The sequence below is a fragment of the Gossypium hirsutum genome, chromosome D11 (genome assembly GCF_007990345.1).
Source record: "Gossypium hirsutum isolate 1008001.06 chromosome D11, Gossypium_hirsutum_v2.1, whole genome shotgun sequence".
Taxonomy (NCBI): Eukaryota; Viridiplantae; Streptophyta; class Magnoliopsida; order Malvales; family Malvaceae; genus Gossypium; species Gossypium hirsutum.
In genome coordinates, this window is record NC_053447.1 from 1,533,277 (window position 1) to 1,559,040 (window position 25,764).

Below are 25,764 nucleotides of genomic sequence, written 5' to 3' on the forward strand. Positions count from 1 at the left end.
AATTATTTAAAATTAGGATTAAATATTAAAAATTAAACCTGTTATTACATGTCATTTTTTTCGTTATCAATTTAACGACTGCTTAAATTTCCTTCTCTTGACTATCTGACTCTGTTTTATTTTGCTGCTAATTCATTTCAATTTCGTCTTCTTCGCGGTGATCTCGAGGTGGGTTTCTAGTTTTTTTTTTTCATCAATGGAGATTATTGTAGCTTTATCTTAATTTTTGAAACAGATTCTTATATAATTATATCCAACATTTCAAAACTCTACTTTTTCTTTTAAAATTTCTTTGTTTGGGTTTATAGATTCTGGGTTTTTATTTTTATTGTTGATCAGTTGCTAAAAAAGGGAGCTTTTTTTTTAAATAATAGGGATAATCTAATCTAATCATCAGGCCATGGCTGTTGTTGAGAATGCTTCGAATCAAGACACGGCGGCTGCAACACTGACGTCAATCGACCAAGATCAGTCAAAGCTTCGGTCAACAACCGATCTGAGCTTACACGAAAACGATCAAGGGATGTACAACAAGATCGTTGGAACCAACGGTGGTGGTGGTAAAGATGAGCTTGAGGATAGTTTCGAAAGAGATAGGAGAAAGTTACAAGAACTGTTCTCTAAGCTTAACCCCATGGCTGAAGAGTTTGTACCTCACTCGCTTGTTAACAATGGACTTAATGGTGGGTTTCACACTAACAATATTACTTTACAAAACAACAATTACAACGTCTCAAGGAATGGTAATGCTAATTGCAATGGTGGTGGTAAAAGGGTATGACACCAAAAACCCCAGTTATTTTCATTGATGCTTAGCGTACATTTTGTATAAGGAAATTGATATGCTTTGTGAGTATTATTGCTGTTTTGGTCTTATGCTTGGTAGGGTTGGTTCTTATTTTAGGGTTTTTTTGGCTGATAACTCAAAAAAACCAAATTATTCGAGTTTGTGTGATGGTCTCACCCTATATCCAATGTGCAGTAACTACATTGTGCATCTGTTTTCTCTATAATGGAGATGATAAAATGGGATTTAATTGAACAAATTTGGTTGAGTGGAGATTATCCTTTTATGTTATGTACATTTTAAACCGTACGAAAGCTTAAATTCCAATATTAGCGAAATTCCGTATGATATCATGGGTTTTGTTCATTCATTTTGTTTTTCTCAGAAGAAAATTTTCGGTCAATGGACACAGAAATTGAACAGCAGGACAAGTATAGCTCAAAGAGAAGAGGTTATACGTAGGACTGTTTATGTGTCTGATATCGACCACCAGGTATGTTTATATATTCAGCATTTTCAGCTTTGTTTGCATGCCGCAATCAGATTCTTCTGTTTCGGTTTTGTCATCTTTTGTTGGGATGCAGGTCACGGAGGAGCAGCTTGCCGGTTTATTTGTGAGTTGTGGGCAGGTGATGTTATTTTCATTGCTTGTCTTTGCAGTTTTATCGAAAACAACCTACCTGAATGTACTGTTTTCTTATGAAGGTGGTTGATTGTCGCATATGTGGTGATCCTAACTCTGTACTTCATTTTGCTTTTATCGAGTTCATTGATGAAGGTGATGTTCAACCATGGTTATTTGTTTCATTCTTTAGTGGATAAACGTGATATTTACATTCTTTACTGCACAGAAGGTGCGCAAGCTGCACTGAACCTGGCAGGGACTATGCTTGGATTCTATCCAGTTAAGGTGCTGCCTTCGAAAACAGCTATCGCACCTGTTAACCCAACGTTTTTGCCAAGGGTGAGGCTGATTGTCGTAAATTTATTATACTGGAACTTGTTGATACATTTTCTTTATGTATTCAGCCTGTTAAAGCATTTGTTATTTGGATTTCAGAATGAGGAACTATCTACTGTACAAACATTGACAAGATGGTGAGAAGCTTTTTTGCATTTTATAATGTTGAATATAAAAATGATTGCGGTTGCAAATAACCCTTTATATATTTTATTATATGATTTTACGTACTGCAGGTTACTCAAGCTGATGTTAAACTCTTTTTCGAAGCAGTCTGTGGAGAGGTTTGTTTAACTCTGGTGTTCTGTTTTTACTATTTATTATGACAAAACCCATCGGGATGCATTTAAAGTGAGTACTTGTCTGATGCAGGTTTATCGCCTGAGGTTGCTTGGGGACTATCAGCATTCAACTCGCATTGCTTTCGTCGAGTTTGTAATGGTAATTGTTTTTTTCTTCTTCATTCATGCAATGTGACTGAACAACTTTTCCCTTGTTTATCAAGGCTTTAATGAGGTATACGAGTGCGTGAGCTTTTAGACCTGAAAATTTTGGCTAGCCGGTCAGTACTCCCCTTTGGAAGAGTGCATTCTCTTTGGAGCTGTGGTTTTTGTTTTCGTGGATTAAAGTCGAAAGCAAAAAACTCGATTTAACTGTTGAATTCTAATATAGTAGGTGGTACTGCATAGGGTAAAAGTACCATGGAGGTCATTGTACTAGGAGTTGGGTTGCATTTTGCTCCCCTACTCAAAAAATAGAGAAATTAGACTCTATACCTTAGATCAAAGACCAAATTGGTCTTTTTTTTTTTTTCATTTCTACTGTTAAAAACTGGTCCATGTACGTCAATATAAGTTACATGTGGCATGCTATGTGTTACTTTTTGGTTATTCTGTCAGCTAAGTCAGTTTTAACCGTATAAATGAATATATATTTTAACAAAAAGAATCAATTTGTTCTTTGGTTTAACATACATGGACTAATTTGTCTATACGTAATTTTACCTACTGCAAAGATAACACTCCTCGGAGCTGTGGATTTTGTTCTTCTCTTTGGCTTATTGGAAAAGTTATCAGTGTTTCAACACTGGTTTAAACTTTGGAATTGATATTTTATACCCATTCGTCATCCCGAGATGGGGTTACCTCAGTATTGATGAACTAAAGATCGAGTTCTCTCGTATTCACATGCAGGCTGAAAGTGCGATTGCTGCTCTCAACTGTAGTGGTGTGTTTCTGGGATCATTGCCCATAAGGTCAGATTCCCGATTCTCCCATCAGTTGTCTAAATGATATATTCTCTCTGTTTTCTTTTTTTCTCACCGTATTCTCTATCCAAATATTGATTAAAATATATATATCTGTCGCCTTTTAAGTGGAAACCTCGGGTGTTGTGTATGAACAGGGTCAGCCCATCAAAAACCCCAGTTCGGCCACGAGCTCCTCGCCTTCCCTCGTACTAAATCATTCACTCCGAACCGATTTTAGTTCCAAGTTTATATATATATATATTTTTTTATTTAAATACATACACAGCCATGTAAAGATTTTTCCCTATGTTGCTCTTGCTGATCTACATATATATCGTCCACTGCTGCTATGTTTCTGCATCTTCGTTTACCATAGGAGTCTTGTCTTTTGTTTATCCACGCAACTTTGCGGTACGTAGAGAATTCCAATGGACACGAGAAAATTACGAGCACCGAGAATCTCAGATAAAGGAGAAGTAGAGGTTTCGAAGGGGCACGAGAAAATCACGAGCACCGAGCCTTTTTCAGATTTAGTTATTGTGTTTAAATAGTTAAAATTTAATTTTAATTGCAACATTTTAATTTTATTACTGAAAGTATTAGTAAATAGAGGATAAATGCATTTCAACGCACTCGAATTTATGTCCTTTTGCATTGGCAGGAATATCAAAGATTCAGTCAATTAATATTGTCAATAATTAAATTAACATACGAACAAGTGATTGGGTGTAATGATAAGGCAAATTGTGCTCCCAAACGAAGGATTCATGTTTAATCTTTTTAACCGACATTGTTGGAAGAGAAAACCTTGAATTCTGAACATAAACAGTAAAATGGACATGGAAAATAAAAAAAAAAAGTTAACATTTTTAGGTTGTAGAAAATAGAACATTTAAATTTTAAGTCTATAGATTAAACTAGGTGGTAATTCCCATGTATATTAAATTTATAATTTTTTATAATATCAGCTTCTGTTCAAAATTTTTAATGAATTTCTTCAAACAAATTATTAATAAATTGAAAAAGTAATATAATTATAAAATATTTTTATAAATATTTAAGTTGGAATCAGTTATATTAATGTTATTTAATTTTAAATTTATTTAATATTAAAATAATATAAAAATATTTAATATTAAAATAATACAAAATTCATCATGAATATTAATATATTATAATTTAAATAATATGATTAATAAACTCTTTCAGGTTATTTATATATTGTTAAATTAATTTGTTTTAATGTTAAAATTATGGGATAAATTTTAAAATTATACATTAATTATGGTTTAATTTGTAATTGTATACATGAACTTTGATTTTGTGTAAATTTATACATGAAATTTTGATTTGATCAAATTCTTATAAATTATTAACACAGTTATTGATATAATATCATTTTATGTTTATATATTGCATACATAAATAATTATATTTATCCAATATAAAAATAAAATGATGTATTTATTTCTTTAAATGTGTATGATTAAATCAAAATCAAAATTTTAAGTACAGATTTGAAGCACAAATAGAGTTTCACGTGTATAATTGCACCAAATTAAAGTTGATTGCACATTAAATCAAAGTTCATGTATAATTTTGAGATTTATCCCTAAAATTATTAATACTCGATTATTTGTAATTATATATTTATTTTTGCTTTACTTTAATCAATGAATGTATTTAATTCTTATCATATTTGAAAAATATAAATTTAACCTATGTGTCATTATTTAAAACAATATTTTAAGCTTAACAATTTAATATTTATTAATTTTAATATTATAATTTTAAAAGTTAATTTAAAAATAAAAGTTAATGAGTAAAAGAGTAATTACCTAAATTATTAGAAAGTGCTTCAAATAAAAAGTGGCACGCGTTAAAAAACTGTAATATGAATATGGTTATTTATTTCTTTTTTTTACCTCGTATTGTTATAATATATATGATTACATAAATAATAAAAAATAAATTTTTATCTATTTTTTAATTAATAAAATGTATTTATTAAATAACATAAGGTGTAATTTCAAAGTGTCCACTTGTAAATATAATACAATTACATTATAAAGTTTCAATATATATATATTTGTACCTTGTAATATATATGGGCTTCTTTTAATTATTAATATAATTTATTTCTTTTGGGTTAACATGATTTATGGAAATTTTAAAATTGTTTTTATGGTATTTTAAAATAAAAACATGTTTATTTGATTTGCAAAATTTATATAAGTTTTTTTTTAAATTACAATAATAAGGTAAAGCCCAAACAATTAACACAACTAGTGTAGCTCGAACCCAAGCCACATTTGGGACAATGAACATCCTTAATCATCATGCTATCATATAAGATTCTATGTAAGTTTGACTTTTAATAGCAAGGTATAGTGCATTAACATGATATATATGGTAATTGGTGTTAAGTAGAAATGAATGTATATTATTTAAATAATTTTCCTTAAATTGATTCAATTATTAACTTAAATACTAAAATTAAATTTGATATTTTTAGATGTGAATCTATATATTTATGTGTTAATGTTCATTTATGGTTGTAATTCAAAATCATAAATGGTAAATGTGGCAAATTTGAATCCTAAGCAATTGGCTAACCTTCAACTACCCACATGATCACTGTCGAAGAACAGACAGCGAAGGAAATTAACATTAATGACAACCCACCGAAACAAATAGAAGAAATCACATGCTTCTTCTCCTCCTCACCTTTAATTAATTTGGTTCGTCAACCTTCATTCAATATGCAATAGGGTTAATTTGGCCCATACCCCCCCTACCCAACCACATACTCCACAGCTTATGTGTTCTGCAATGCTACCAAAAACAAAAGTCAACGTTCTTTTGCCATCATTATTCTTTAACACAGTAAAACCACCATCGCAAAACGGTCTCTTTTTATACGGTGACACACAGTGTAGCAAGTCAACGGTTACTGAAAAGATAAAATTTAAGGAAATATTGAAAGAGACGAAGTGGCTTAAAGGGAGAGGCAGCTATGAGGGAACGATTGACGTAAAAATATCACGGAAATTTTTGTTACATTAAAAGTTGGTTTGAATTTTGTTTCTTCTATTAAAAGTAAGTAAATTAATTTTTATATGTTAATTTTATTTATTTTTATTATTAAAAATAATCTCTGCATATTAAACTGAGGTACACATGACACACTATGCCACTATTTAATTATTATGTAATTTTTAAGTATAAAATCTAACTCTTTCTTTCATATTTTTACAGATGAGTAGGAGGAGTTGTTTTGGGGTAATTACTTAGATGGGGCCTCATGGATTATGGAAAACGAAGAGCAATGAGTAGGGTTTTGTGTTTGGGAGGTGTGCTTTTCAGTTTGACTTTCTCCTGCAAAATAATTTCGGTGTCAGAAAAAAAACAGTTGTTGACTTTGAGTATCCTTTTGTGTTGTATCTTTGTTTAGTATTGCATGCTACCTAAGAAATAAGGCTATTTCTAGATCAAAATATTGATTTAAATAGCCTTCGTAAAATGAATATTTTAAAAAAAATATTTTTGGCACTGCAGTTTAAATATCGGAGCAGCACTTTCTTAGCAAGACTCCATTATTGTGAAACTCCTCAAGCATTAAATACACGCGCATAAAAAAGCTCCCATTATTTTTATTTTGTTAAAAAAAAAAAAGAGCTTCCATTATTTTACGACATTGTGATGTTGCTAAACTGGAAGACGTTCACAGCAGGTGACTAGGGATCATTGTAGTTAGGCATGGTTATCCAAACTGTACTCAACTATTCAGATCGAAGATCGATTAATATATCGACTTGAAAAAAATTTTAGATCAATTAATATGAATTAATATGGATGGATTGAACCGGTGGTTAAATAAATTTTTAGTATATATTTATAAAAATTTTGTCTTTCTTGTTTTAAGTTAAATATATATTAATAAAAATATTAATTAGTGAGATTTTGATATTTTTAATAAATGTTATGAATTTAAATTTATTTATTATTTATTATTTTATTATTAAAATATGATTTAATAAATTATATATAATTTAAATATTTTATTAAAAATAATATTTTAATTTAAAGTTTTTATTTTTATTTAATTTCACTAAAACTTAAGAAAATAATTAATAGTTGGTTGGAAGAAATAGAGTGGACTTCTTTCCTAAAGATAGTTAAATGTCAATTTCGGTTTGAGTATGATTAAGTATGTTAGATCAAAAAGTAAATTGATCATTTTTCTTAAAAATTTTATTCGTTTCTATTGTTCAAAACTGACATAACAAAATAATCAGACAATTATATATGATGTGCCATAAGTACATAATGCTCAAGGGGGAATTTAAGAGGGGCAAGTAGGGGTCTTCCCCTCCCCTCCCCCAGGGAAAATTGCTATGTACTGCCATAAGAAATGTTTAAATTACAAATTAATATATTATCAAATTGCACTTTAGCTCCCAAATATGAAAAAAAAAATGTTAAGTCACTTAAAGAATAATGTAATAATAAATTATAACATGATAAAATTATATTTTGACCTCTAAAAAATTTATAATTCAATTCTGACCCTTAAAAAAGTTTCTAGATTCACCATTGCTTATACTATGTACATGAACCAATTTTTAGCAGTAAAAATAGATAATTTTTAATAGAAAGATTAGTTTGTTTTTTGACCTAATATATAAAGACTAATTTACCTATTTTTTGAATAAATAAAATAAAATATAATGTAACTTTTAATATAAAAACCTTCATTATAAATTTATCCGCTAATTTTGATTTTAAACTAATATTTCCAAAATAGTGTAGATATATTGGGGTTAGTAGAAAAGATTCGTGGCTCCTATGGAAGAAATCAAATCCAAGTTGGAAAAAGAACATAAATAAAAAATTGATGACCTGTTTGAAACATCATTTTCAAGGATAAATGAAGGTAGAAAACAGCTCATAAGGGGGTGATATTAATTTTATGTGCCACCATTTTCTTCTTCGTCTTCTTTCTCTACCAAATACCTGGCCGCCATTAATGGCTTCTGAAACTTCTTCAGTATTTCAGTTCATGTTTCCTTTAATAATTGAAAGGCTGAAGCCTCGGTACAAGTAGATAGAATACTTGATTTTTCATTTAAATTCATTATTTTGTATCGTATTTTATACGTAGATTTAAAAGCAATGCATGTATTTACGGAGAATTTTACCCTAAAAAAATGTGCCTGAAAGAATATATACTCGTATACATACTTAAAGAAACTTACGCATATAATCATAAGTGATATATATTTGGGGCAAAATATTAAAAAAAGTCTTATTTTTTTAAAATTTATCGAAATAGGCCCGGTATTTTATTATTTACCGGAATGGACTATTTTTCTCAAAATCGCGTCTACGTCAGCGCGATGTCAGGGGACGTGTCAGCAAATCGCGTCCACGTCAGCGTGCTTTGCTTATGTGGACACAAATCGCGCCTACGAGGACGCAATTTTCTGACACATGAGCAAAACGTGCTGACGTCCACGCGATTTGCTGACACGTCCCCTGACATCGCGCTGACGTGGACGCAATTTTGAGGAAAATGGTTCATTCCGGTAAATAATAAAATACAGTGCCTATTTCGGTAAATTTTAAAAAAAATAGGACTTTTATGTGTAATTTGCCCCTTTTTTTTGGTATTTTGCCCCTAATAACACATATTAATGTATTACTATAATATGTAGCTCAAATTATGTATTGTAGTTAATATTCATAATATTGTAGCTCAAATTGTCAATCCATCTATACTATTGTACTAATAATATATATTAATGTAATATTGAAGAGTTAATTGATTAAAAAAATAAATGCAACAAGTACAAAAAAGATTCAAAATTATTACCAACAAGATTTGAACCAATGTACTAAGGGAAAAGAGCAAGCATCTTAACCAACTAAGCTAAATTAATTAATTGACATATTATAAAAATATTGTTATTATCTTAATTATATTACTTACGTTCTAATGATTTATCGGACCTATTCCATACACGTGTCAAATCAAAAAAATAATACAACAATTCTGTAAAAAAAAAATCGGTGTTTACTTCAAATAAATAAGGAAAATAATGATTTGAATGTTTCAAAATCCAATTTTAAACCGAAAAAATCAAAATTTAGAGGCAAAAAAAGATCTTTTTCGATGAAAACTGCGGCAAACCGCCTTCGGCTGTTTGTCAGCGCGTAGATCTCGAAAAGTTATTCGAAATAAAAAAATCATCTCAATCGGACAACCGAGCCAAAAGTTATGGCCTTTCAAAGTTTTTCAAGCTAAAAAACATAAACTGTTCATGAATTATTGCTTCCAAATCAGCAAATCGCGCTTTCGTGGACGCAATTTGTTGCCACGTAAGTAATCGTGCTGACGTGGACGCGATTTCGGAAAAAATGGCCCATTCCGATAAATAATAAAATACCGGACCCATTTTGGTAAATTTTAAAAAAATAGGGCTTTTATGTGTAATTTACCCATATATTCGATGGATTGTAATTATAAAACATAATAAATTGAAAATTAAAATATATTCAAATTTAATTCAAGATAAATATAAAAAAAAGTTCGTCCACGATAAATTAAATCTAATATAAATTAGAAGACAACCCATAAACGAGATTTAAGGATCATCAAGGTCCCAAAAGATTTGATGTTTGTTGAAGGCTTGAAGCTTTGACGGGGTCAAAGGAGGGCAAAATGTCCTAAGAGGTTTGAAATTTTAACACAAATCCTTACCTCACACAACTCTTTTCTCTATCCGATTAAATATTAGCTCGATTTGCATAGACATTGTTGACAGTGTACGAGAACATGAGTTCGAGTAGACTAATTTATAGATTAGAAAGGACATTGTGTCAAAAGAGTAAGAAACTATAATGAGATTATTCAAAAAAAAAAACAATTATTTTTTAATTATAAATTTAATTAAATTTCAAATTGATCCCTATATTTTACTTAAATTTAAAATTTAATTTATATACTCTAATTTTTACTTTCATTTAAATAAACATAGTAGCATTAGATTAAGCATGAAAAACATCGTTGATTACAACATGTAGAAAGGATGGGTAATCTTCCATCCAAAAAACATTTTCAGAATCAAAGCAGTTTCTTGCAAGTTGGTGAGCGACTTCATTGTATTTCCTATTGACATGTTGAAACAAACAAGTTTGGAAAAGAGAAGCCATAGATATTCCTAATTTAGAAGTCATCGGTCGTATGCAAGATAGGTCCTGTACCTTCCCTGTAAGCTCAAGATAACGTTCAGAGCATCCCCTTCAAAGATAACCCTTTGATGCCTGAGCTGTAACGCAAATTCCCTCGCTTTAACCGTAGCAAGTGTCTTTATCGTACTTGCATCCGTAGTTCTTCCCAGTTTTGACTGCCCAAATGCAAGGTCGGATCCGTCAAAGTCACGAATGATGTAGCCGCTCGCTTCCTGTTTAGTCCAAGATCAAATGATGTGGTGGCGCTTGCCATGAAGAGAAAGAGGTGGATTGTAGATATCCCAATGGGACAATTTGTAATTCTCTTGTATTCCTGCAGTTGACTAATGATTTCATCAGCAAAAATCGAAGCACAAAAAGATTTATCAGCGTGGATCATAGTGTTCCTAACGTTCCATAGGCCTCGTCAAATCATAACAAAAGTTTCAAAACTGCCAATACTCATAATTCTAACTGCCATATCAATCCAATCAACAATATTCTCAAACTCATTGATCAGTGAGGAGAGTGGTACTCGACAGTAGTGAAGAACTTCTTTAGGGAAAGTGCAGTCTCTCAAAGCATGAAGATCCGACTCCCATTCACATCCACGTCATTTACATTGTTTTTGGGCATTTTGTATCCTACTAGCAATGTTTCCGGCCCGTTGTTGGTAAGGTTGTATTGCAAGCTCTCCAAGCAAAGAGTTTCACTTTAGACATTGTTTTGATTTTCCATGAAGTTTGGTGCCAAACAATCTCTTCCTCACAAATAGCAACAGCCAGAGGCATTTCTAAGATAGCTTTTGCCTCCACCTCATTGAATTCAACTCTTATCAAGTCCTCTTGCCATCTATTGTTGGCTTCATTGATGAGCATGTTGACTTTACCATTAGGATGTATATTCGTGGCTGCCAATAACACCAAAAAAGACATTAGAGGGCATTTACTGGTTTGATTTAATCTTAATGTGCTTACCATTACCGACTCTCCAACGAGTTCCTTTTTGCATCAGCTTTTTAGCCGATCATATGTTTCTCCATAAAATAGATGTTTTGTAGCTCAAATGATTTTCTTAAAAAACCGAAAATTTAAAAATTTAAAAATTGAACCGACTTGTAATATTTATAACAACAATTTTTTTATGAATTCGCACATTTGTTTTGGCCTAGACGGATTCTTTTTGTTCTCATCTTTCAACCAAACGGCCTTCTTCACTATTCTTGTACCATGAACTGTTTCGAGTGTAGGCTCGAATGAATTCGAATCAAACGCAGAACTAGAAATTATTTATTTTACTTTCAATGGGAAAGAAAAAATTTCTCTCAATAGAAACAGGTAAAATTGTTATTCCGGAAAATAAATTTTATACTTAGATATAAATTCTCATTATTTCCGGGCTGAATAACAATATCTCAAAGTTGTGTAAAACTTATTTTGTATTTAGCATTATCGGTGTCATCTATTTATAGGAAGAAAAAGTTAAACCCTAATTAAATTAGTAGGAGTCTATTTAATAAAAATAATAATTTCCTAGTTGAACTAGGAGATAGGAGCGACAACCCTAGTTAAATATACTATGGTTTGTTGTCCCTTGTAATTAACATGAGGGTTTTTGGGCCTCTCCCGTATAAGGTTCAATTATAAGTATTTCCTAAACTTTTAACCCAACAGTTTATAATTCAATCCAAACTAATACATGTTTTTCTATTTTCCAAAATAAACATAATAAATAAATTTAAATAAATAAATTTCTCAATTAAATATTTTTTGAACTCGACTCTGATTCCGTTAAAATCATAGCAACTTTAACGTAAAAGAATCTATGAGAAAATATATTTAATTTTTCTATATTCAACGGATTCACTATGACTAATTAATTTAATTCCATTTTCGAACTTCAATTAATTAATTAATAACTCGAAAAACTAAAAATTAATTCTCAGGTCATTTCCATACTTAGTGAGAAAACCACATTTATTTCTAAATGTTTCTCATTTCTCTAATTTTACCATTTCTACCCATTTCTTTTCATTTGATTCAACATGCAATTCATTTCTGGTTTCAACGAGCTAGCGGAGGGATGGTTTGACATATGTGATTAGGGATCAAATGATTTATAATTAAGTTCCAACTTTTCGCCTATTAATTATAAGCTATTTAGTCACGAAGTCATTCCACTATAGTATTGTGACCGAGTTCTCCCTAATGACATACCATTATGAAAGCAACTTGATCAGTACTCGTCTAATGACATTGCCAAAAGTGTGTTACCCTTATAGGATATCCTTAATCTTTTTGGGATAAATTCGTTCTCCCAATATGATCCTATTTTATCTCACGGTAACCATTACATCTTCTTTCATGAAAAGTCAATTGCTATCAAATAGTAATTAAGTTATTTATCACAAAGACGAACAACTCGTGGGCACATTTTCTTTTCATCTATCATGTAATGTCAATGAGAGGATATCATTTACCCATCATCTAATGATACTACATGCTGCAAAATTCGTATACCTAATGCACCATTTTTTGATTCTTTATCTATTTGAACTCAGACTTTTACTTACATTAAAGTATATGTGTGACACACGGTCAAGTGACACGGTCGTGTGTCTCATGTATCTTTTGATTTGCATAAGTCAGTCTGCTTAAATTTTTCACACGACCTAACATACGGCCGTGTGATTTGGCCGTGTGTCCCCTACATCTTATAAATTGCAAAAGAGAATGCTCAAATTATTCACACGGCCTATCACACGAGTGTGTGACTTGGCTGTGTGACTCAAGTCAGAGAGCTCCCAAGTTTGGACACGGGCTGGGACACAACCGTGTGCCCCTTTTTGGAATGCCCACACGGCCTATGACACAGGCATGTCTCTTGACTGTGTGAGCCACATGGCCTGGCCAGACGGGCGTGTGGCCCCTGCACCTTCGAAAATTTTTAATGTTTTCTGAAAAATTCTCCGAATACCCAATTAAGTCCTGAATCATTTCTAATATGTATTTTGAGCCTCGAGGGCTCCTATAAGGGACAATATGATTGATTTTGATTGGTTTATGATATGAAATGTCTGTTATTCGATCTGTAAATTTTGATAATACTCTGTAACCCTATTTCGGCAACGAATACGAGTTAAGGGTGTTAAAATATAAGTCATGCATACATAGTCCATCATCCACTCAAGATTAATGTATGTCACACTATGAACATCACAAATGAATAAATTCATAAACAAATTTAGGATTTATTTTTCTTGGGTCTTGTCCGATATACTATCAGTCCAGTTAGTCATATATGTGTCTTTATCTTCTAAAATTCATCCACTCTGATATCCAAGACAATGTATCTCCCTAATTGGACTTGATAGACGACATATCAGTCTTTCAATTGATTTGCCCATTTCCAATTAGACTAAGGACATGTTTAGGTTTGTCTACTAATATAAGTTATCTTTCAGTATTACAATCTGATCATGTAATACTGTTTAGTATTAGTTTAAACATTAGACAATCATTGAGCTAATAATTGCTTCTATTTTGCTTTGCATGCAAAAACCACATAAGGACATTATACAAATAGTGTGTTAGTGTAATTCATTAATAATTTTATTAACCAATCTGTTTAAAAAAATTACAAATGTACAAACGAATATAATACACTTAAAGTACCAAATCCGACAACTTGTGCATGGAAGGAAGCTGTATTTCTATCACCTTCTCGAAACCAATGGGATTTAGCTGTTTGTTGCCAGAAAAGTTCTTCTTTCTCAATCCATGTGCTGAGCTTTTGCTTAGCCTCAAACTCCGCTTGCAAAGCTTGATCTGTCACAAGTTGTTTTTAAAGATATTCCATAGTGAGGTTCAATTCATTAACGTGCTTAGAGAAATTATTGATATTGTCATTATGCCAATCATGAAGTTTTCCAAACACCCTGCCTAATTTTTCTTCCACCAAAATCTTCTCATTTGTGCTCCACTCCTTCCAAATCACACCCTTCCAACCTTGTTCTTTTGCCCAAATAGCTTCAAAGTGGCACATTTTCCTATGACACATTTAGTCTCTAAAGTTGAGTATACCTTGGGTATTTAAGAGAAGCGGATAGTGATCCCATTTTTAACTGACGAGATGAGTCATATTGTAGTTTGTGAACTTGTTAATGCATTCTTTCGTTCACAAGAAGCGGTCTAATATTTCCCGTATGAGGTGAGAACCCTAATGTTTGCTAGACCATGTGAACCAATTCCTTTTATATCCTAAGTCAACAAGGTTAGCATCTTTCATAGCTCAAACTTGTGGCATTTTTTTGAACCCCATATAAGCATTCAAGATATGAGCTCCAACTTGAGGATGGAGGCAACTTCAAAAAATAGAGAAATGATTCTAATGAAAGGAGAAGAGAAGCTTGTAGATGATGGTTGTAACAACCCATTTTTTAGTAGTGTCAGAAATAGTGGTTTCGGGGCCACCAAATCCGATGAGTAAGTTCGTAAATATTATTATTTAATATTACGAGTCAAATGTGATTTTTAAAAAGATTTTTGATTTGATAATTTATGTTATATAAGTGATTTATTAAGTTCAAGTAATTATAAAAAATAAGGTATCGGGACCTTGTTTTTATAAACTGAGCCGTAATTATTTTTATAAATATTTACAGAGTGTCATTAAGGTGGTATTAAAGTTTCGTTAAGAAATTTTAACGTTTCGATGGTTAATTAATTAAAAATGATCAAATTAAAAAAAAGTGCATTCTCGGCACTCTGTTCCAGTAAATCGGACTTGTAAATATTTTTTTAAATATTTTAATATATATTTACGAAGTTATTTGTGTAGTTAATTAGGTTTCGATTAAGTGAATTTGCTTGAATTAAAAGTAATTAGGTATAAGGACTAAATTGCATATAGGGTGAAAGTTGAATTATAGATTAAAGAAAAAGTAAAAGGACTAAAGAAGAAATTATGCCATTTCTCATAAATGAGGCCGCATAAGTGTTTATTATTAAAAAATTTAAAGTTAAAATATATATTATAATATTATATCTTAATAATTAAGTATATATATTATATATATTATATTGTATAATAATAAATAAAAGAAAAAGAAATAGAGAAAGAAACAGAAAAGCAAAAACGAAGCAGGAGAAAAAGAAAGAAAGGGGAAAACTAGGGTTTCAAAGTTTCAAGTTCAACTAGTTAGTCAATTTAATCCCTTTTTCTTTTAATTTTTATGTTTTTGGAATCTCAGTATTAAATATTATCCAACCCATGTCAAAATTTTAGAAATCGTTGAGTTTTTAAATGTTGTTAATGTTGAATAATTTTAGTATTAGGGATTAAATTGATAGATTTTTAAGTTAGAAGTGAAAAAGGATTGAATTGTAGAATAAATTGTAAATTTTGAGTAATAGGGACTAAATTGTGAAAAAATAAAAATCTAGGGATTTAAGTGAAATTAGAGAGTTAAATCTAGTTTAAAGTGGAAATTGAATGAAAATATAGAATTGATTGTGAAGAAATAAAATTAGTCTCGATTTATGGACTAAATTGAAATTTAGGCAAATGTTGAGTAAAGATTGAAATATGCAAGATGAAATTGAATTGTATTGCATTGATGAATTTTAATTGTTTAAATTCCGTAGCTAACGTCGTACCGGAATCCTCGACTAAAAAGGCGAAAGATAAAGTCGACGTGGAATAGCTCGAAATTTCTAGTTTGTATTTTTATAATCCAAATTTAGTTGTTAATTGTTATAATTCAATTTAATGTATATGGTAAGTGTTGAGGTGAGAATTATTGTGTTTTGCAATTGAAATGGATTGATTTAGTATGTGATGAATTTATTGAATTTATATAGATTGAATTTGTATATGTATATTGAATATATTGATTATTTGAATTGAAATGAATATTGGTTGTTTTGAAAAGTGAATTGAAACCCTATTAATTGTATCGGGCTGAGTCGAATATAGATGGCTTGTCATAGGATTGGAAGAGTTCAAGATTTCTTCTACTTCGAGTCAATTAGACACTGGGTGTGAATCTATTACTTCGGATTAATTCGATGAGGCACTGGGTGCCAATGTACTTTAGTTTAGCCGATGAGACACTGGGTGTCAACTTATTACTTCGAATTATCCGATGAGGTACTGGGTACCAATTTGGTGTGTTTTGGTTGGATCTGTGTATCCGTCTGAGTCCGAGTTGTGTTAATAAGGGTAAATGAATAATAAAGTTTTATAATTGATATTAAAATGGTATGGTATGAGAAATGAAATTGAAATAGTGAATTGAAAATAGAATGTGAAATATGTTGCAAATATATGGAATATATGAGTTATATACTCATGAAATGACTATGGAATGAATATTGCAATTGTATAATGAAATGCGAAATAAATTGTGAAAATCTATATAGCAAGTATGAGAATTGAGATATTTTTGAAACAAATGAAATATAATATGGTTGTTGTAATAATTAAATATTAACATGTGTTTATATTTCAATTGTATATTTGTAATTTCTTATCTTTAAATATTTGGATTATAGAAATACCATTGAATTTTACTCAGCGTACGGTTTTGTTTCCCGTGCACAGGTTAGGTACTTAACTTTTGATCGCCGATTCAGCATCCAACAACGATCCTGAACTCAAATGTGGTGATGTTTATCCTTTGTGTCGGCATGTACCTAGGGTGTCTAAATAATAGCTATTTTGTGGTTTGATTGGAAATGAGGTTGTAAGTTTAATTTTAGTTGGTTTTATACATATAAATATGTGTTTGTTTTTGAAGCAATATTATGACATGATAAATTGAACTAAATCTAGATAGGTGCATGTGAATTTAATTCTATGTTTAAGTACTCATGAACTAGGCAAATTGATTTGGATTTGGTATGTTTATAAATTGGATTAAAATGATGCTTTGATGACTTGTTTTGATGATATGAAATGTTTGAAATTTCTGTCTGTTTGATCTGTAAACTTCGGTAATGCTCCGTAACCCGGTTCCAGCGAGGGATACGGGTTGGGGGGTTACAATGGCCCTTGTTGAAGATTCACGAATAGTGGAAAACTCATACAAAACTAGCTCTGATACAAATGACGAGAAAGAAAATCCATAGATTTGATTCTTTTGGCAAATACACTAAAAATATTTTTAAATTATTATATTTGTTGAATCCTCAACTTTTATAATGACATTAGTTAGTCTAACTATTTTACTCTAATTAACATCATGATGTGAATTTTTAAGACTCATTAGCAGTGTTAAAATTCTTTATTAAATCTAGCTTGGTTACAATGCTATTTTTTTGTTACATGGATACCAAGTTTATTTTATTTTTTTCAAAATGCCACACCAACATAAAAGAGTTATAACAGTGTTAGCAAATAGACCTAAATTTTTAAGTCCAAAAAATAGAGAGACTAAATTCTTGAAAATAAAAGTATGGAGATTAAATTCCAAATATTCAAAGAGTACAAAAACTACAATTTAGTCGAGAAATAATTAACCCAACGCGAAGCGTGGGTGGAAACCATACTAGTTAGAATAAAGTTTAGAATAATATATATATATTTTAAGGAAAAAAAACATCAAATCCATAATTTGAAACTCAAAATTTTAAATTTGTAAAACTCAAAAACCAAAACCTAAAATCTAAAATTTAAAACTCGAAAATAGAGTATTAAAATTGTTAGTATGTCAATTTATAATCAAGATTATTTGACACAATGTATAAATATTGAGGATTAAAATTGCTATTATGTCAAATTTAAAAGCTACCATCATTAGCCAATTGGTGATCAAAAAAGACAAAATTAAATAGTTAGGTGATCATTTTGTAACTTATCATATTTGAGTGACAAAACAAGAAATTTACTAATAATTGAGTGACCATTTCGTAATTTTTCATAATTAAGTGACAAAAAATAATTTACAAATAATTAGGTGATTAATAATATAATTTACCCGTAATGTTTTAAGCACTGTAGATATGATAGTGTCATTTTTCTTATATTTTCCTTGCATGGATCGCACGCTGGCCGCCCAAAATCCAATAGTAAAGCATGTCACCATGTAGCTGTTGACTTAGAACTTCTGTATATTCTATAGGAACCATCTTCATTTGCCATTTGTCAAACTTTATTAGTTTGAGATTTAAGTAACGAATTTAGATAATTAAGTCTTAATTCGATTAGTGTTGATATTGTTATTAGTACAAAAAGACGTGAATTTAAATATGTTGAATAACGTTTATCCTTATATTTAATATCCTTGAAAAGGAATTATGGATAATTTTAAATATTTTATATGAAAAAACCCTAATAATTTCACATTATTTACGTAATTAAGAAAAACAGGAAAAAAATGGTACGTTAAAATTTAAAAATCGGATAGCTCCAACTAGAGCTGTCCATGGGCCGGGCCGGGCCCGAAAAATTTTTTTGGCCCGATTCTTAGGCTCGGGCCTGGCCCGGCCCAAAATATGGGCCTGAAATTTTGCCCATGCCCGACTCGGGAAAAAAGAGTAAGCCCGAGCCTGGCCCGGCCCGATTTTTAATAAACACAAAAAAAATGTAAAAATAAAAATAAAAATTTTTTAAAGTATTTTAAAATAAAAAAATAAAAAATATATATTTATTATATTCAGGCCGGGCCCGGGCCCGGGCCCGGGCCAAAAAAGTTGAGCCCGAGCCCGGCCCATATTTTAAACGGGCCGCGCTTTTTTGCCCAAGCCCATATTTCGGGCCTATATTTTTACCCGAACCCTCCTATATTTTGGGCGGGCCGTTGGGCCGGGCGGCCCATGGACAGGTCTAGCTCCAACCAATAACTAAAAAAAGTAAGCAATTGCTAAACAAACTATCAATTGTTTAAAATGTGTAAGAAATCGCTAATAAATTAATTTTAAGAATAATAATTCATGCCTCTAGGGTGTTTTAGGATAAAATTTGAATAAAAAAAATTTTGGGGTGAAATATAATTTTATCATTATTCTAATTTTTAATTTTTTAAAAATTAAAAGGGCTTTACGGAATTTTTTTTCATTTTTGATAGCCAAAACCATTGCTTGCCCCCTACTCCTGCACGGGTCTCATTCATCATTAGTGAATAATAGCTTGATATCTCATAATTTGATAAAATAAAATAAAAACATATAAATATTTTTATTTTTATTTAAATATAATTAATTATTAATTAATAATTATTATTATAATAGTTATAAATAAATACTAATAACTCTCGAGTTTAATGTTTATGGATTGTGAGGTTATTAATATTTATTTATAATTGTTGGATTTTTAACCTAATAATTCATTTAATTGGATGAAATCTTCAAAGTTGTAGCTAGGGTTTGTAAACAATATTAAAGATATGATAGTGCCACTTTCTTATATTTTCATGCAATTGCAACGCACTCGTACCGCCCATAATTCAATGGTAACTCATGTCAAATATCGCTATTGACTTGGTGATTTGCACCTTTGAGGTATACTTGGAATCTTCATTAATTAGTCGATTTAATTTGTTCGAGAGTTAAAATTAATGATTTCATATAATTAACAAAAACCCATGTTTCCATTTAAATTAATTTTTCGGAAAAAATATTATTTATTAAAATAATAAAAGAATTCATTTTTATGTAAAAAATTCTTTTTAAAGGGAATTTTTATTTTAACAGATTTTAATATGTAAATAATTATTTTAAACAGAGATCAATTATTCTTATATTATGTAAAGAATTGTTTTATTTCTTGATATTGCATTTAAGCAAAATCAACATAAAAATATATATTAAGAAAAAAGGCCTAACATAATTAATGACACTCCCAAAGGGACTACGAGGGACATGTCCACTAGGTTTGGACAATTAAAGCTCTCTTCGTTTTTACATATATATATTACATTAATTGTTACTAGAGATGAGTTGTAAACCTTGTGAATGAAGGGGAAAAAAATACAAATAAGTTTGATTAATCGTGAGAAGAATTAAATTTTATATTTTTTTATATAATTTGAATAATTTATATTTTTATAATTTTTAAAAGATTAAATCAAAATTTTATTATTTTTGAGGGAGTCAAAGTGTAATTTTACCTTTTACTAAATTAAAATTTTATAAAACTTAAAGGGTTAATATCGTGATTTTACATTTTATACTAGCCTCCTGCTCACCATTAATGGAATTGAAAATTAATTGATTTTTATTTGATAATATGATTCTTAATATATATATATATTAGATTACATTATATTCATACAAAACATAAAAATTTAGTTTTTAATATGAAAGGTAGAGGTTTGAATATAAGATGAAATTTAATCCAACTTAATTGAGTTTGAAAAAAATTGGTGGAACTTAAAACCTATAGAATATAAATTGAAGAGAAATTTACACATATTTAAACATAAGGGAGACGTTTCCCTTTAAAAACTATACATAGTTTACTTAAATTTAATAGAGAATCCTCTTCATGAACTGTACACAACTCTCGACAGAAGAAGAGACAAAACTTTAACATACAGATAATACATTGACATTGTTAACGATTTGATTTATGTTTCAATAGATAATATTACAAAAATTTCTTTTAAAAGAGTTGTTTGCTAGAAACAACCCAGCATTACAAATATTTCTCTCAAAGAAATAATCTTCTCAACAAATCTCAAAATTTTCAAAAATTTAATTTTACACTTAAATCAAATTCTCATTAAATATTTAATAAACTTATAAACAATGACGAATCCCCCAAAATGGAAAATTTTAGGATCTAGCAAGGACCTCAACCCCTAAAATGAAAAATTTTTGGGTCTGACAAAGATCTCAACTCCTAAAATGAAAAATTTTCATTCAAGCTCTTTAAAATTTTAAATTTATAATGATAAAAATACACTTTAACCCAAAAAAATAATAAAAATTATAAATATAAAAAATAATAAAATTACGTAATTATATACCTACGTTAACATAAATCTACGTGATATACCTACCACCCATTAAAACCTTGTGTCATTACCTTATTCTTCTTTAAATTTACAAATAAAAATATACTATAAATTGTGAAATCCAAATTTCTTATAAGAAAAAAAGGTTCCATCCAATATAAAGAACATCATTGTATGCGCAAGGCATGGGGAAGAAATCTTAAGCCAAGTATTTGGCAAGAAGGGAAGAATTTGAAACAGTTAAAGTTCTTCATCCTCAACCACCAACTACTTTCTTTTTATTAAATTTTTTGGCCTGCAAATGATGTTTTAAAATGAAATAATGAACCCATTTATCCACACCTGTTATTGTGTTTGGTCTTTTGCTCCGTCTCTCTTTCATTGTCTCTCACACGCTTCCATTTTCATTCAAAAGTGTACTTCTCTGTGTTTATAAAAGGTCAAGCCAATGTCGACCATGGCGGATTTTTTTTCAAAAAACACTTATTAGACCTACTACTAAACACCCCCCATATAAATATATGTTAATTTCCATCGTTGTTGCCTTTCAAGTTAACAAACAAGACATTGTTCATCTTTCTTGTTTTCTTTTTGGTCTTTTTCTTTGTCTTTTTTTCTCCCATGGAGTTCTCTGTAATGTGTAAAGCCAGACATGTTTTAACATTAATAGGAAGCGTTCTGAACATAGTTCTTAGTTTCATCGTGTTTTGTTTCCTTGACATACTTGATTTTGTTCTATGTTTCGTTTACAAAGTCCTTGATTTCTGCATTGAATCTGAATGGAAGAACCCTGGTTCTTACTCGGCGGCAACCCTAGACGGTAGCGGCAAAATCATTGTTTCGGAACAAGGCGAAACCGAGTCCGAAGTTGTTTATCTCACTTCAACCAAGTTCCAGTTAGAAGAAATTTCAGACACACTTTGTTCACGTCCTTCATTCGTAACAGAAGTCTCGAACCAGCTCAAAAAACTCACATTCGACACCATCACCATCACAAAATCAACGGAGAAGAAAAAACCAACAAGATCAACGATCACCATTAACTCCACCATTGTTAAACTGCTTCAAGGAAGAATGATAGGGCAGTATTTATACCCCATTACTCGTTGGTCTGATTGTGATTGTCAGTTCTGCAATTCATGGACTTATTCCACTAAACGTACCCTCTTTGTTAAATCCGACGGTCCAAAAGGTATATTTATATCTATTCCAGATTCAAATATAATAAAAGATTAGCTTATATTAAATGTGATTAACGCTTTGTATTTTTGTGATATCAGATCAAGCAAAGGAAGATGTGCTGTTCATCCATGGCTTTGTTTCATCATCAGCATTTTGGACTGAAACTTTGTTCCCAAATTTTTCAAGCAACGCTAAATCGATTTACAGGTTATTGGCTGTTGATTTACTGGGTTTTGGGAGGAGTCCTAAGCCGAACGATTCGCTTTATACTTTGCGAGAACATGTCGACATGATCGAAAAATCGGTACTCGAAGGTTATGGTGTTCGATCTTTTCACATTGTGGCACATTCATTAGGCTGCATTTTGGCACTTGCTATTGCCGTTAAACACCCGGAATCGGTCAAGTCCCTCACGCTGTTAGCACCGGTAATTATATATATATATATATAATATATTCTTTGTTTTTCATTTAAGAGCAAATTACACTCAAAGTTATTAAATTATTAGTAAATTTATATTTTAGTGATTCAACTTTAAAAAATTACAAAATGATCATTAAACTATTCGAAAATTTTCATTTAAGCCATTATACATTAGTGACTTTAATGGAAACTTATATGAAAATTTCGACTAGTTTAATGACCTTTTTTTAACTTATTGAAATTGAATTACCAAAACATAAACTTACTAATAGTTTAAACACCTTGGGTATGTAGTTTACTCTTCATTATTTTTTTACCATTAGCAGTCGTTTGAGAAAAATATGTTTGTGAAATTGTATAATGGCAGCCTTATTATCCAGTCCCGAAAGGTGAATCCGCGACGCAATATGTCATGAGACGAGTGGCACCGCGACGAGTGTGGCCACCGATGGCGTTTTGTGCTTCCGTTGGCGGTTGGTATCAGTACATCGCTCGGACGGTTTCGTTGGTCTTATGCAAGAATCATCGGTTGTGGGATTTTCTCATCAAAATAATTACTGGAAACAGGTAACAATAATTCCAGTAAAAGTACCATGGAGGCTTGTACTAGGAGTCGAATTACATTTTACCATCTCTACTCAAAAAATAGACAAATTAGTCCATGCATGTTAGATCAAGGAGCAAATTGGTTTTTCTGTTAAAAATTGGTCATTGTACCTCAACATGAGGTACATGTGACACAATATGTGTTGCTATTTGGTTATTTCATCATCCATGCCAATTTTTAACAGTACAAATAGATGAAATTTTTAACAAAAATGATCATTTTGCTCTTTAATCTAATATACAATGTCTAGTTTACCTATTTTTTTATTAAAAAACAAAATAAAACAAAATCTAACTATTCGTATAAGAGTCTACTTGGTACTTTTACTCAATAATTTCCGTCGTTTGAATTTCCGAACATCCCTTCATTAATGAATGATAAAACGATACAAATTAAAAAATATAATTTTTACGTTAATTTTTAAAATTACTTATTAATTTATTAAATATAATCTCTTATAAAAATATGAATCAAATCATTCCCATCAATCAAATCTGGTCGAATTTGGAAATTTTTGTCCATCAATGATTTGCCTCTAACATTTTGGATAATGGTCACATTCAACATTCAACATGTGATTTGAATTTATTATTTTTATCTTTTCTATTTCCCATTTAAACTTTAAACCTTAAAACAAATTAAAAACTCTATTTTTTAAAGCTTCAATTAAAAAAAATGAAAAATTGGATGATAAACCCATAAATTTCCATCCAACCAACCTCATTTAACCTACCATAGCTACCCTACACGTGGAGCAGTACTCACCATTAGCTAAAATCTCACCGTCCAAATAAATTTAGGTAAGAAATTAGTCAATTTCAGCTTGTACTTCACTTTTGCCCCTTATATGCAAAAATCTTTCTAGTCCAGAAGTTCATTGCTTTTAATGGCAACTGCTCAAAACGGTCCTTTTATGTTTATTAGCGCTTAGTGTTTTATGGGTATTCGAACTTAATCAAGTTCGAGTGACATAAAATTCTTGAATTCAACTTAAAATCTAATTGAATTCGATTAAAATTTAAATTTAAATTTATATAAAAATTAAATTAATCATAAAATAATTACGAAATCAAGTATTAATATATTCGAATTTAACTCAAACTCAACTCACCAAAGTTAAATTTAAGGTTATTTCAAATTAAAGTCACAAGTTGACGGGGACAAACGTTTTAATGCAAGAAGTTAATTTGGTTCATTTTCATTTATTAGGGTTTCTGCCGTCCCCTGTCTCTCTCTACACATGAAAATTCATTAATTTATGCTACTGAGTCATCATCTACCCTTGTCTATTCACTTTTAATGCTTTTTCTTTATAGGTATAATATTAAATTTAACTTCTAATATTTATATTTTTTATCAATTTGGTCTTTATTTCTTTTTAGTTAAATTTGACTTTTAACTTTATAAAAAGAGTCAAATTTAATCATTAACTTTTTTAAAAAAAGTCAAATTGATTTTTCTAAATAAAAATACTGACTGAAATATTAATTTTTTAAACACGGTAATCTATGCGTACTTCATTAATTTTTATGAACTTTTTTATATTTTTTTCTGAGTTTTGAGTCTTTTTTTTATATTTTTATAAAATTTAAAGAATAATTACTAAATTGATAAAAAAAATTATAAATATTAAGGACTAGTTTATCATTATGTCTTTTTTATTGCAACTATTAATTAATTATTAACGTTGTTTTACCAGGATTAGGACTTTCTTGCTTGAAGGGTTCATCCGACACACCCATATAGCCTCATGGCATACACTTCACAACGTTATTTTTGGCACCTCCGGAAAGCTCGATCGGTATTTGGACATCATCCGGGACAGGTTGAGCTGCGACGTCACTGTGTTCCATGGCGAGGATGACGAAGTCATCCCGCTCGAATGTAGCTACAATGTTCAAAGACGAATCCCTCGTGCTCGAGTTAAGGTTGTCGAAAACAAAGATCACATCACCATCGTTGTTGGTCGACAAAAGGAATTCGCCAGGGAACTTGAGGAGATTTGGAAGAAATCGACAAAAAATTAATTAAAAACCTATCGAGACTTGTTTAAAGTTATGATTAAAAAGTTTTCGTTTAGCATATAAATTAATTAAAAGAGCTATAATTTTCTCTCTCCTCCAACTTCCATTTTCTTGAATCCAAGGTGATTTTCTTGTTCTTCATAGTCTCCTTATCACTTTTCTCTCTTGGTGATTATGAAAATTCCTTGAAATTCTAGGTGAAAATGGTGGATTTTTTTTGTAGAAGGACCAAATTGTAAAGACAACAAAGTTTTCTTCTTCTCTCCCCCTCACTCACGTTGGAAAGATGGGAGGATTCTCTTCTTCTTCTTTTTCTTTCTTCATCTTTCTCTCCTTTTATA

At 30.4% G+C, this 25,764-nt stretch overlaps 1 protein-coding gene and 1 pseudogene across 1 annotated transcript; both read left to right on the forward strand.

The window, feature by feature from the left end:
- LOC107904528 (polyadenylate-binding protein-interacting protein 11-like) overlaps window positions 1-3,629 on the forward strand; it is a 29,239-nt pseudogene extending 25,610 nt beyond the window's left edge.
- A 17,700-nt stretch (window positions 3,630-21,329) lies between these two features.
- On the forward strand, window positions 21,330-25,516 carry LOC107904522 (probable lysophospholipase BODYGUARD 1). The gene is made up of 4 exons (XM_016830921.2): window positions 21,330-22,379; window positions 22,468-22,796; window positions 23,160-23,359; window positions 25,099-25,516. Exons 1-4 carry the CDS (start codon window positions 21,809-21,811, stop codon window positions 25,424-25,426), a joined length of 1,428 nt encoding a protein of 475 aa, XP_016686410.1. The 5' UTR covers window positions 21,330-21,808; the 3' UTR covers window positions 25,427-25,516.
- Window positions 25,517-25,764: the final 248 nt, after the last annotated feature.